A 13591-nucleotide genomic window follows, 5' to 3' on the forward strand; every position below is an offset into this window, starting at 1 on the left:
CCTCTTTCTTTCCAGTCAACCATTTCAGGTTTTCAGGGGTGCATACCTAAGCTGTGATCGGAATCTTGGTTAGGCTATGAATGCAGGGATTGTGAATGCAGATTCGACACACCGGCAGTTAAGCTCACAGCAATGGCCTCGACACATTCCACTGCCCAGTCGACACCTGACACTAATTTATTTTATGCACAGTACATATTTTATTGATTTTAGATCCTTCGGTGTACCCCATGGTGAGAAAGCAGATGTGAATCACCGTACTGGCGAGAAACGCCATGCGCTGAATTCTAAGATTCTGAAAAGAAATACACTTGCCTCCAGCTTCTGCCACAAAGCAAATGAATCAACAATCAAGTTACTCCTGTCGAGCTCGCTGAAGTTCTTGCCTCATACTACATTGTTTGCTCAACAAAACATAAACGTGAGCACAGGACTGGATCAGTACAATGTTTCCTTGCTCGCTGCAACCCAGGAATTCACAAAACAAATTCAACAGCACACCTTCAGAAAAAATAGCACAAAGAATGCCTGTCAGACCGTTTCAATTTGTGCTTCATCGCTAATGATGTAGTACAACATGTTCTGATAACTAGTTTTCTTTTGCTGCTACTTATACATGCACAAACACACACACGTAGGCATGCATGCAGAAACACATGCACTTGCACACACACAGACCCACAAACATGCACAAACTCATGCATACACACACAAACACTATCTATCTATCTCTCTCTCTCTCTCTCTCTCTATCTCTCTACAACACACACCCACATACACACACATTAAATAAATAAATAAATAAATAAATAAATAAATGTGCTTCTAAGACCAAGGCATGTGGTGAAGAGGAAACATTCCATTTGAAGAGCATACAAAAACCGATGTATTCCTGGACAGAAGTAATGCTTTTGCAAAGGGAAAAAATGTACCGTCAGAGAAGTAAAAAGATATTCAAACTACCTCAATACTGTCAGAGCTACATAAGTGACAACAAAAGATAATAATTATGCCTTGAACTTAATGCAGTTTGAGGTTCGGATAATTACAATACTGGACTTGGCTGTCAGCTTTATTGTGAGATTAAAAAGTAAAGAGAAACCTTCAATGTATGCTATACAATATTTGTACCACATCACTATCGGTAATCAACGATGGCGTGTGGCTGATACATTTATAGGACATGACATACAGTACATTAACACACACACACACACACACACACACATATATATATATATATATATATATATATATATATATATATCAATAAATAAACACCTCAAAGGATTACATGTAGTACTTCTCGCTGACCGCAGCATCATGGCTTGTCTGATCTGAACATTCAGTCGATAACCTTTTATTTCTACTCAAAGACCACACGGGGAGGAAGACTGTCAAAGCTCATTTATACTGTCACACAAAACTTTCAAAAAGCTGAACTAAACAAAAATGAGGGTGTGGCACAACGTTTGGCATTCATGCTATACTTTGGCAAGGGCCCGATTGGTGGTTACTGTTGTCTCTATGGTAATGAGATCCTGAACTCCTGTCCATTTGTTTACATTTGCGAAAACATGGCAACATCCAGGGAAATTACTGAGATGATAGAGGAGGAAAAAATCCACAAAAAAAGCTGAAAAATTCACTATATCAGCTGCCATGTCGGTAATTGGTGAATTTTTCCCCTCTAAAATCGGTATCGGTATCTGTCTGAAAAATCCCATATCGGTCAGGCTGTAATAATTAATATTAGAATGCTCAGCCTAAATTAATTTCCCAAGACAGTTCAGCCTTATCTCTTTATGAAGGTGCCATTTAAGGGTGAAAAGTTCAAATGCAATAAAAAGGCAGGGACTTTTTCAGTGGATTACAGAAATACAGCCAGAGGACATGGTCTGTGACACACACTCAGGAAGGAGACCAGACAGGACCAACAAGTGTAGAGGCGGGGTAGTACTGCATATATCAGTGGCACCCCCTGCTGTTATGTTTGGAGTACTGTGTAGAGGGAAGGCAGTATTTATCAGTGGCGCCCCCTGCTGTTATGTTTGGAGTATTGTGTACTTCCAGGATGAACAGCCCAGCTGCCGTAGGGATGCTCCTCCTGTGCAGCAGAATGCTGGAGTTCAGTGGGGGCTGCACCAGATCAGAAAATCAGTACTGCACCCCCCTCCTCCCCCATGCAAATGCTACCAAAAAATAAGGGGTGGGGGTGGGGGTGTAGTCTATCAGCCAGAGTGCTGATGTCAGCGACGTAGGCAAAAGGCCCATGAGGGAACATAGGGTTCAGGTCTAGAAGCTGCTGGAGGGCAGGAGGCCATGATGGGTGAGTCAGATGGGCGATGGGCAGCTGTAATATGGTGGCTGTACGATAAGGCACGATAAAGGTGCGTCAGCTGCCATAGATGTATGAGGAAAGCTGGGAATTTGAACCACTGATGTAAAATACAAAACAGAGGAAACAGGATTACAAGTGTTAGCATGTCCACAACAGTAAAATCTGCTACACCACAGCAGTTCACCCGTTCACCATTTTAAAATACTATTTCAAGTTTAGTGCATGCTTTTAATTAATCCAAACAGTTTTTTTTTAGATACTTTCATGTAATTTCATTCCAGCTTCACAATGGCTGGTGTAGGGGCATCAGTTACATGAATATATACTTCAAGTAATTCCAAAGCTGCTTGTACAACAACATCATGCCTCCAGAGGTTGTAGGTGTTTGTATTACCTGTTAATGTTTTATTTACATTTAATTTAGTTGGAACTATTATCTATGATGAGTGCAGCCGAAGACTGCTGTGCTCAAGGAAATAAGAGGAACGGCTGCCTGTATCAACAGCACTACACATGAAAGTGCCTCAAAGCAGCAACAAATTGACAGGTCTGAAAATAGTTCCTGCTCCTGCAATTTGAACTTGTGGGGAAAAAAAAAATTACAAAAACACCTTCATGTCATTTCACCAACTACCTCAAGACAACCCAGATCTGTCGAACATGTTAGATGTCAGCATGCCATTTCAACTGTTACAACTCCTCATCTGTAATGTCAGGGCTTAATAAGTAGGCATTTGACCACAGAGCTGAAACTCTCTCCTCTTTCATAGTTGGACATATTTTTAGCTTAAAATTTCACATTAGATTGGGTTCGGTAGTCATAACCCAGCTGTTGGCTGGGATGTGGTAAAAAGCACCATGCAGGAGCACACATGCACGTGTATATGCATGTGCGCGTGCACGTGCACCAGAGTGACCCGGCCCTCGGGCCCCTGCAGCTCCCCGTAGGAAAGCCCTGAGGCTGTGTCCCCTCCCACCCGCCCAAAGGGATCACAGAGCTTCTCCACCCTAGCTCCCCAGTGGTGGAACGAACTCCCCGTCCCTCTCCGAACCTCCCCCTCACTATCCATCTTCCGTCGTGGCCTGAAGACTCATCTCTTCAGACTATACCTAGAATAACCACCACCACGCTGTGTATATATATAATTAAAAAAATAAAAATAAAAAAAAATCCCTTTTTCCTGTCACTTGTTACATGTTGCCCCATCCCTGCACTTCTTGGTAAATTGTATTTGTCCTAATACTCTAGCTTATTCTTCTGCCTAGTTTGGCTTTGCAGATGTTAGACCAGGATAGTGTTCTTTGTTCTCGGCTAGAAATAGCTTTACAAAATAAGTAATTGTACCTTACTGAACCCGTGTTCAGCAGTTGTCTACGATCATGAAAATGCACTTTTTGTACGTCGCTTTGGATAAAAGCGTCTGCCAAATAAATGTAATGTAAATGTGTGTGGAATCATGCTGGGGCTTCGGAGTTATCAACTGGCTGCTCGCTTACATACGCGAGAGCCCATTAAAATGGCCTCCCAAAATAATAACAACACTCCGTTTTACTAGCCAGCTAAAACAGCTTTATTGTGTGCTGTGCTCTATATCAATGTAAACAAAATCGCCAGACTAACTGGAGATATCGCTCTGATGTGCAGTTTCCCGACGTGCTACAATATATACAATCATACAGCAACACCCTTGGAAATCACTTTGATAAAGAGCTTCAGCGTGCTCACAGGCTAACACAAATCATAGTTAAACAACCTACGGTCCAATAATGCTTTGGAGTTGGCAATGATTTGCTGAGGACACCTTCAGAAGATCAAAGTGGGATGTCTTATCAACCACTTACCGATGATTTTCAAGAGCCCAGCTTACACTGCTTAACAACACTAGCATAACAACACTGGTGAGATTATACATCAGAGCCCATCTCACACTGCTTAAAACACTAGCATAACAACACTGGTGAGATTATAAATCAGAGCCCAGCGGTATTTTAGCAAGATGGTAGCAACAATTAAGTCGACTGAAGGGGTATATGAATTCCTTGATTGTTGTCTGTCTTGGAGTAACAGGGTGTTTGTTTTCAGAAAAAACTAATATTCCTTTCAATTTCCTCACTATACTTTTCAGATTCCTAAGTATTCGGTTTCACAAAATGAGTCGAGAAATGTATGTAAGCACGTGTGTTCTTTTGCGCACTTTTGGTCAGTTTTTCTACTAATCTCATTCTCTGAATTAATTTAGAATACCATTAACACAGGGAAAAAAACCTGTATAAAACCTATTATCTGCATTTCAATTCAGGTCTGGCTACACCCCTAGTAGGATGACAAAGAAAATTGAGTGTAAACTGAAAATGCATAATGGTGCATTTTTGCTTCAAAATAATCTAACAAAAGAGTGGATTTGAGAACGTTTCATTCAGTGAGCCCCATATTACAACACAGACACCATGATTGAGAGGCTAAATCCTGATCCCTCTCTGTAAGGTCACATGAAACTCAACATTATCTCCTCCTTCAGATAAAACATGTCCTAGAGAAGTAAATCCACTCTATCAGACGTACTGTACAGCAGCGACAGGTTTCCTGTTAAAAAATAAATTGAACAAGCAACAAGTACATAAAAAAATACAAAAAAAGTTTTTAAATAAAAAAGTGCATTTAAGTTTGACAGAAGTTTCTGATCATTTTCTGAGAAGTTAGTGTTCAGAAAGTAAATTGCAACTACGGATATCATACTATTATGAATTCAAAAGTGCTGATGAATGAAACGCAATCTCATTTTCACCGGAAATTAAAAACTTTCACAAGAAAAAAGATAAGTTTTCTTTTTTTAACAGAGCAGACAGTACCTTCTTTTGTATTATTATATATATATATATATATACATATATATATATATACAGACACTTTTTTTTCATTATTCTGGACAGAGGGAAAGCAAAGAGGGTGACAGAGAAGAGGGATCACAGGACAGAAAGTGCCATGGTGGGGATCAAAGGGGGATTGGTACAGGGAGAGAGCCACCCTATGGACTGCACCACACGTCCTGCCAAGAGGGTTACAATTCTGAGGAATGCTAACGCCGCGCCTGCAGAGAGCTCCTATGCATATGTGAAGCCAAGCTCCACTAAAACTAATGAAATAATCAGTTGGAACATAATTAGCAGTTAAAAGAGGCGTGAGTGCTCAATGTGGAATCAAGAGTCAGGGAGCAGAAGACGTTTAAACTGTGAATTTCTGCGACTCCACAGTTGAACTGAACGCAGAGAAATAAAAGCCAGTCTGAAATAGCCATGCGCTAGGCAGAAAGGAACATTGGCCAGGGTTTTAATATGTAGTAAGGGAGTGCTGAAGCGAGTGACTGCGTCATTGTCATTGTCATGGAGGTGTGGTGGTATTGCATTAGCTAAAATACATGCATGTTAGTCTTATCTTATTTCCCAGTGATACTGCCAAATGTCTAAAAGTCCTATTGTGTGCTCATGACCTGACGTTAATATCGGCACGTAAAAAGAGCCCAAATTCAGTTACCGGTTTTCATGGTAACCATATTCTCTCAGGAGACTTCTGAGTCTGCACCATGAAATTCTCCAATTCTAGTCGGACCCCAGACATGCAACAGTATTGTCAAAAAATGTCCAGCGGACGCAGTACAATCACGCTTGGCTAAATATCAGGAAGAGGAGGAAGGGGAAGTAGACTAAAATACGCTGCACACCAAAGAGCCGGTACCTTTTTGGGATGACCTGCCCCACGTTGGTCTTGACGCAGGACACCTTGCGGTTCTGGACCCCGACGGCGCAGGCGGGCTCCTGGGTCCAGACGGTGGTGCCGTTCAACGAGGCGATGGCGGGGTCTTCCGAGCAGGGGCCCCAGGGCGAAGTCTCCCAGTGGAACGTGACGCACGGATGGTCATTACAGGACCTCCACTCCTCCAGGGCGGTGGCCGCGGGACACGCTTCGCCCCCTAATCCCAAACACACAGCACAGCGCTAAAGCAGCTCAGCTTATGAACCCCATCACTTCTGCATGCTCCACGTGCTCCCCGTCTCACAGTTATGTGAACCATTTTACACACGCACATGCACACACACACACATTCACTCACGCACACACACACGCAAGCACACACACACATGCACACACACGCACACATTCACTCACGCACACACACATGCGAGCACAAACACACATGCGCACACACGTGAAAAAATGCACGTACACACACAAACACGGGCACATACACACGTGTGCACACACGTGCACACAGGGACATGCACACACGCAAGCAAACACACGCGCACACACACACACACGCACACGCACATTTTCAAGCACGCACACACACACATTGCATCTAGAACAGATTCATTTTAAAATTTTGGTGGGATTCAAATTCAGCCATTTGAACCCTACGTTGAATTATGTTACAGTGTTGTGTTCAGTCTGCTTTGCTTTTCCCCCCCGCACCAGAAAGACAAACTATTCCACTTATTTCACAACGTGAAATAAAAAATTATCCCTCCAACTGCGAGAATATTAATGAGGAATTGCCAGGTCGGTGATGCTTGGTTGGTCTTCAGAGTATGCGTAGAAAACATATTTCCATTTTGCTGCCGTTGGAAACGCAGCGACAATTATGCGCGAGCCGGATGTCTCCGGGCTCTCGTGTATTTTTCTGTCATAATTATACCACTGCTTATGCATTCCAAAAGGGCCCAAGCGATTTGTGTCACACCGGGTCCACTACAGAATAATTTAAGGTCAGATCCCATTGGACGGCAGCAGTCTGTCAGCCTGAAGATAGCCGGTCTCCGCAATCACACAAGTTTCTGAATGCAAACAGTACTTTTTTGATTAAATATTGATTTTTAAAGTAGGAATTTTGTTGTTTTTTTTTTTTTTTTCTCCTCCCCCAACAGCGATGGATTAATTGCCACTTGTTGCCCGAGGGTCTGGTATCTAACTCAGACAGCTGTGAAAATGATAAGAATGCTTTAAGCTGAAGTTATGGTAAATCCATGACAAAAGTGACACGCGCAGGAGCGGATGATTTCTAAGCTCCGCTCCTTTCAAATGAAGACGGATGGCCCGGCCTTCTGTCTGCAATCCTCCCGCTGTGCCACAATGAAATCTCCAGGTAAGATCACAGTGCATTTCAACTGGTTTAAAAAGGTCCTGCTCACACCTGATTAACCGAGGGAAAGATTACAAACACAACGCAACGAAAGCGATTAATTGGATACTTATAATTAAGATGTGCTAGAGTTTAACCCATTTATACATATTTACACATATCAGATCACTCCCTTTTGTGGGGTCAATGATCAGCCTGTAGTTCAATTTCAAGCACGGCATTGCATAAGGACCACACACATAAGGAACATTTATCAGATAGTCACCTCCTCCAGGGAGGGCCAGGATGGTGCGGGTTCGACTCTGCCTGCCCTCAGAGTTTTTGGTCGTGCAGGAGTGGGAGCAGGGGGACCAGTCGGACCAGGAGCTGACCACGCAATCTCTGGGACAGGACAGGCGACAGGACACCTGCGTGGGAGGCGGGGCTTCCGTACAAAACTCGCTGTTCACCACCTCACCTGCGGGAAGTGAGTCCAATTAGCCATACAGTACCCACACACCCATCTCATATACAAAACAGCACCCACGTGTGCAAAAAATCTAACACACATTTTAACCCATTCACTTATTCTGCAGTTCAAAACTCAGTCCAAAGAAAGAGAACCGCCCCTTAGGTAATTACCAATGATAAATATGTATATTGTAGTATTCAGAGGTGTTTGAAGATACCACATCCCTTGTATGATATTGGATGTGCATCTGATGAGTCAACCGGACCATAGCTTGGGTAGCATGTTCAGCGAGCACCAAATGTTTTATACAGATTCACTTTAAATACACAGAACTCGTTCAACTAGTGACTCTGATGAGGTCACACACCACAGTCTCTTTAAGATCCTCAAATTCGTAGACCGAGTGATGTAAGATATTTGTCAAGCTTTCCAAGGTTTTATTATCTCAGGTTTGTAAAAAAAATTATTTCACATATTCAAAGGTTTTTATATAGATTTTTTTTGCATTTTTAAAATTTTATAAATGCGATACACTCTAGACTAAATTATACTCTAGCATCGTACCTACTGTAAATGCCTGTTACCACATACACCTTTGATGTGTTTCATGCCCCAAAAAATATACAGAATACCTGAACATTCATTACCTTTCCCACTTCAGATATTTAAAACATAACTAAAGCTATCTAAATATAACTAATTAAAAACTAACTGAGCATTTGTTCTTATACAGCTTCCAGACAGAACACACCACCATTCCAGTATTATTTGTTCATTATTTTATCTAAAAATAATGTGAATTCCTACACAGCTGATTGCTTTTTGATTCCGCTCATTCTCACAGTTTTGTCAAAGGCTGTCCTGAAGTGGTGCACTGTAATTCAGATGAAGCAATAATCAAATCCCAATTTTCTTTTCATGTATGCATTGGCACAGAAGATTTATGATAGTTTACAGGCAGTAATTCCTTTTTTTCTTACCATTACATTGCTTCCAGTAAGCTAACTGTGCATGACATTATCTGAAAGTAAAATAATTTCTTAGTCTCATTAGCAGAATATGCGTCTCCTAAATTAACTGCATTCATTATACCCAGAAAGAAAATTATATTCTTATGTTTAAAAATAAATAACTGACTAAATAAAGTGGCATAGTTGTTATTGTGATTTTGCAAGCCGTGTGATCTACGTGACTTTGACCATGGAGCGAGACATGGTGGTTCCAGCATCTCAGAAACAGCTGCCCTCCTGGGATTTTACACGAGCTGGTTCCACGGACATCAGTGACTTCAATTTATTTCATTGGTCTGCACAGCCCCCAGCTCTCAATCCAATGGAGCACTTTAGGGATGTGGCAAAAACAGTCTGCAGAAGCTGCATGATGCTACCAAGTCAGCATGGACCAAAGGAATGCACCCTGGTGAATCCTTGCCACAAAGAATTCAGGCTAGTCTGGAGGCAAAAGCAGATCCTTATATATAAAAAAATATCTTCCAAATCATGATTTTGTTCATAATTCCCAAAAAACTGGTCAAAGTCCCTTTGAAGACTGTGATGCCCAGCTGAGCTTTTGTGTCTGACAGTTGTTTATTCTGAGCTGAACTCAGTTACAAAAGCACTGTTCCAAAAACCAACAAAAAAAAAACAATGCGTTTATGTGTCTTATGTTTCTTTCTAAAACGCATTTAGCACCATCAGTAAAAGCCTTCGCAAAAAAATAAAAATAGCCGCAGGGACCTTTATTTCCCTCCTTCCAGAATTTCAAAGCTGCTGGTGCTGTCCTCAGTGTGCAAACATCAGGGAACAGCTTTGGCTGCAGAGACCCATCAAGCAACACTGCCACTCATTCTGTGACTAAATAATCCTGCAACCCTGGTGCCAACATCATGGGAAATAACACTTAACCTACTGTTCACTGGAAAAATGTACACTTAAAAAGAATAAAAATACTGGTAAACAAGTTCATTGAAATGTTTGGATTGGACTTAAATTTGATGTGGCAGTGCTGAAAGAGAAATAGGTGGTGACATTTTAACTTAAAAAAAAAATAAAAACATACCCAGCTTTTGCCACAATGAAATATACAATATAATGTACAAAAGCAGTTTTATCACATACAGTACAGATATTATTCATTCCCTTAATTAAATGGCAAGCTTAAGGATTAAAAATGTAGATACTAATATCAAGGGCCCAGCCTCAGATATGTATTAAAATTGTGAGATCTCACAGATCAATGCCGGAACACAATTAGAACTGTGACTGTGCATGCTGACTTAAGAAAGCATTCTTCCTAAGAATCACAATCTACGTTTGAAATGCATTTTAACAATGAGAACAGTACCCTTAATTGAAAATGAGCTACTCGCCCAGCAAATTAAAAGGTTACATTTCAGCTGTCTTTCGATTAATTACTATGAAATCAAGCGTGTCTACTAAATAGAAATCTTTTTTTGAACAACTATAGTTGATATAAATGTATTTAAAGAGTCTATTTGAGTGTATATAAGTTAAGAATGATCATATGGTTTGCTAGTTTGGTTATAGAGTTCTTTACAAAAAAAGGCATATACTAACACATGGGTCACATGACTTACTACGTGTAACATGGATTATTTAATACAAGTCATCTCTTGTATCTGTTATGGGGTAACTTGGTGAAAGTTATAAAAGCAGGCCATTCGCACGATAAAACTAATAGTACTCAAGCAAGTAGTCTAGTGCCCACAACAGAGAGCTACCTATGAAATATTTACTGCAAAGAAACACTTAGAAAATGTCTAAGAGGAAATGAAAAACAAATAGACTTCCTGTTTCTAAAAGGCTCCTTCATTGTGTTTGAGTCTGCCATTATAACAGAAAAGCAGTTTTTCAAAATTCTTTTTTGAGACCTGGAATATATGGTGACATGGCAAATAAAACAAATTCATGCTAATATGATATATATATATATATATTAAATATATTAAATATGTTTGTAATTCATAACCTTCTTATAAAATCAGATACTACTTTACTTGAACACCGATTTGTATTCTTTATTTAGGTGAGCAATTGCAGAATAGCAGCTTAAAATCATCTTACTGCTTCCATAAAATACTTAGGAAACATTTAGGAAATTCCAACATTAACAGATGTAATAAATAAATAATGCACAAACATATGGCACACACACACTTAAAATGTGATGTCAGAACAACGGGAGTGTTGTTTTAGCATTCCATAGGTTACTACACATTATGTGACTTTAGCAAATACATCCTTATCGGCACTTGATATAATTGTCACTTCACTTGATTGAGTCTCTTGAATACAATGAGTACAATCAAACAGCCATCCACAGGCACTATAATATAGACAAGACTCTTTCAGTTCAAAATTCTCATCAAAAGGCTCTTCTTCAGGGAGCATATTGGTAATCTGTACAGCCAAGGCAACCCCTGAACACTCCTCCGGGATGGAGCAAGGGAGGTTTATGCCACTTTTATTTTTAGACCAAAGAAATGCCAACTCTCCGCTCGGAATATTCCTGACTCAAGCAGAAATGTGAACAATAATTCAGGGGAATGTCCCGTTGCTTAATTTAGATAATTAATCAGAACAATCGCACCATAGACCAGTCATCAGTAGTCTGGACCGATGGATAGAAAGGTCATTTACCAGATTACAGTCACTGCCATTGATTGCCTGGGCAAATAACTGACACTTTGATAGGGGCGAGAGTCAGCTGGAAAACAGATGGCTGTGGAGTGCCCACAGTTTCATGTTCAAAAAGGGCAGTTAAAACCCTGCATGCAATATCAGTGACCCAAACACATTACCTCAGGCACTCAGCAAAGCTTTTTATAGCACTTTACCCAGGACCGAGTTCTACTGGTTCAAACAAAGTCAAAGTAAGTAAAGGTGGTCTGTCAGGATTGGACAGGTCCAATTTATAACTAGAAAGAAGTCTTGCAATGTTCCAGTAAGGTGGTACACCGAGATAAAGGCCATTCACATTCACTGATGCAACAGTCCACAGAATTTCTTTTTTTTTTTTTTTTTTTACACACACAGCTTTTCTGAAAGCACAGCAGCTCCTTCCAGGGTTCTGGAGGGACATGTGATTAGTCCACATTATAACCCTATAGGCAAGACCAGGTTTTTAATGAAAGATTAGTGCTGAACGACCTATTGAGAAAATGAGAAGAATCCTCAAATGTTGTGGTAATTAAAACAGAGGCCGTGGTCTCTGCCGATTAGGAAACGCATACATTCTGCAATTCGCAGTTAATAAATGATGCGCGCGGCATTACCATAACTGGAAAGGCAACTGCGTGCGGCATGATGGTGTCACAAAGACATTCACATGCAATGTGGGGGAGTTCAGGGGAGCGAGCGCACTCTGCTGAAATCTGCGAGATGTCATTTCGACTGCGTCGCGCTACAGTTCAAAAGTTTAACTGCCACTGACATGAGTCAGAGGAAGACGCTCCATGTACTCAGCAGCTTGTGCAAGCTCCCTGATTGGGCCTCAGGGTCACATGTCAGCAATGAGGCATGGTCTGAATTCCTCCATCCCCTGTGTTGCCAGCCAGTTGGCACAAGCATAGTTCAGATCCAACAGACGTCCACAGGACCCATCCATGCCCTGGAACACAGCCATAACTGGATGGGCCATGAAGCCAGTTTTACTTCCAGTAAAAAATGTTGATGGGCACACACAGACAGTACAGGTCAAGTGAGCATGCAGTGTTAATTTGAGTATTTTCAAATTAAGTGCATGGGAATGTCCTTTAAAAAGTGTATAATCTTGTAAAACTCAAGTGATTTACCATTTAATATGCATCTTCAGTCCCACTCATTCAGCTGATCTCTTATTATGACTTTTTGTGTCCTTTTCTCAGCTTCATTGCTTCATTATACAGTATGTTGAATTTATTTGTATTTATTCATTTTAAATAAAGGCAGTGTAAGGGAGTGAGTTTTATGTGAAATATGTTATTATTAATAATTTTCTGAACATAGCAGGTTTAAGCATCAACACCCTTGTTTTACGTTTGTAACTCTGTATACCAAACAAGATGCATCAACAATCAAAACACCTCACTTATGTAAAACTATATTTATTTGATTTAATTTGGTAATTATCAAATTTATCAATTATCAAAAAATTAAATTGCTAAATTTGTTGATAGGCAGAGTGAACTGTTGCATCAACTTTTAAGAAATGTATTAAATTACAACAACAATTCACGTCACACCAAAATATGAGGTTCAACTACCTTAATAAAAATAACTGAAATGAACTGAAAACATCAGAAACATCAGAAAATCCTTAATACGTCACCACAATAGTGAACGTTACAAACACGGACAAGTTAGTCACACAAGAAAGGAATTAAAGAAAATAACCAAACCACAGCGTGTTTGTCTCAAAGCAATCCCAGGCTGAGCCTAGACTGAAACTCAAGAACCAAAAGACAGCAGGATATTCCAAAAGACCGGAGGTGAAATGGAGAATGCGTGACTCTGGACTCAAATGCCCACTTTCAACTGTTACAAACTGACTTCGGACTAAAAGAAAGCTGCATTTTTTATCTAGTGAAAGAGAGTGGGGAGGGGGAGGGGGGGGGGGTGGTCAATGTTCAATAAAATTCAAAGTTTAACGTTATGGGTAAAT

At 40.5% G+C, this 13591-nt stretch overlaps 1 protein-coding gene across 7 annotated transcripts in view; it reads right to left on the bottom strand.

Annotated features, from left to right (window-relative positions):
* The window catches only part of thsd7ba (thrombospondin, type I, domain containing 7Ba), a 157256-nt gene that overhangs the window by 49046 nt on the left and 94619 nt on the right, over nt 1–13591 (bottom strand). For all 7 annotated transcript variants that reach the window (XM_035392654.1, XM_035392652.1, XM_035392647.1 and 4 more), the window contains exons 9-10: nt 7745–7936; nt 6075–6309 (exon numbers count right to left, since the gene is read on the bottom strand). In XM_035392654.1, coding sequence (XP_035248545.1) covers nt 6075–6309; nt 7745–7936 — 427 coding nt within the window. The remainder of the gene's footprint in view (nt 1–6074; nt 6310–7744; nt 7937–13591) is intronic.

Source organism: Anguilla anguilla, chromosome 15 (assembly GCF_013347855.1).
Source record: "Anguilla anguilla isolate fAngAng1 chromosome 15, fAngAng1.pri, whole genome shotgun sequence".
Taxonomy (NCBI): Eukaryota; Metazoa; Chordata; class Actinopteri; order Anguilliformes; family Anguillidae; genus Anguilla; species Anguilla anguilla.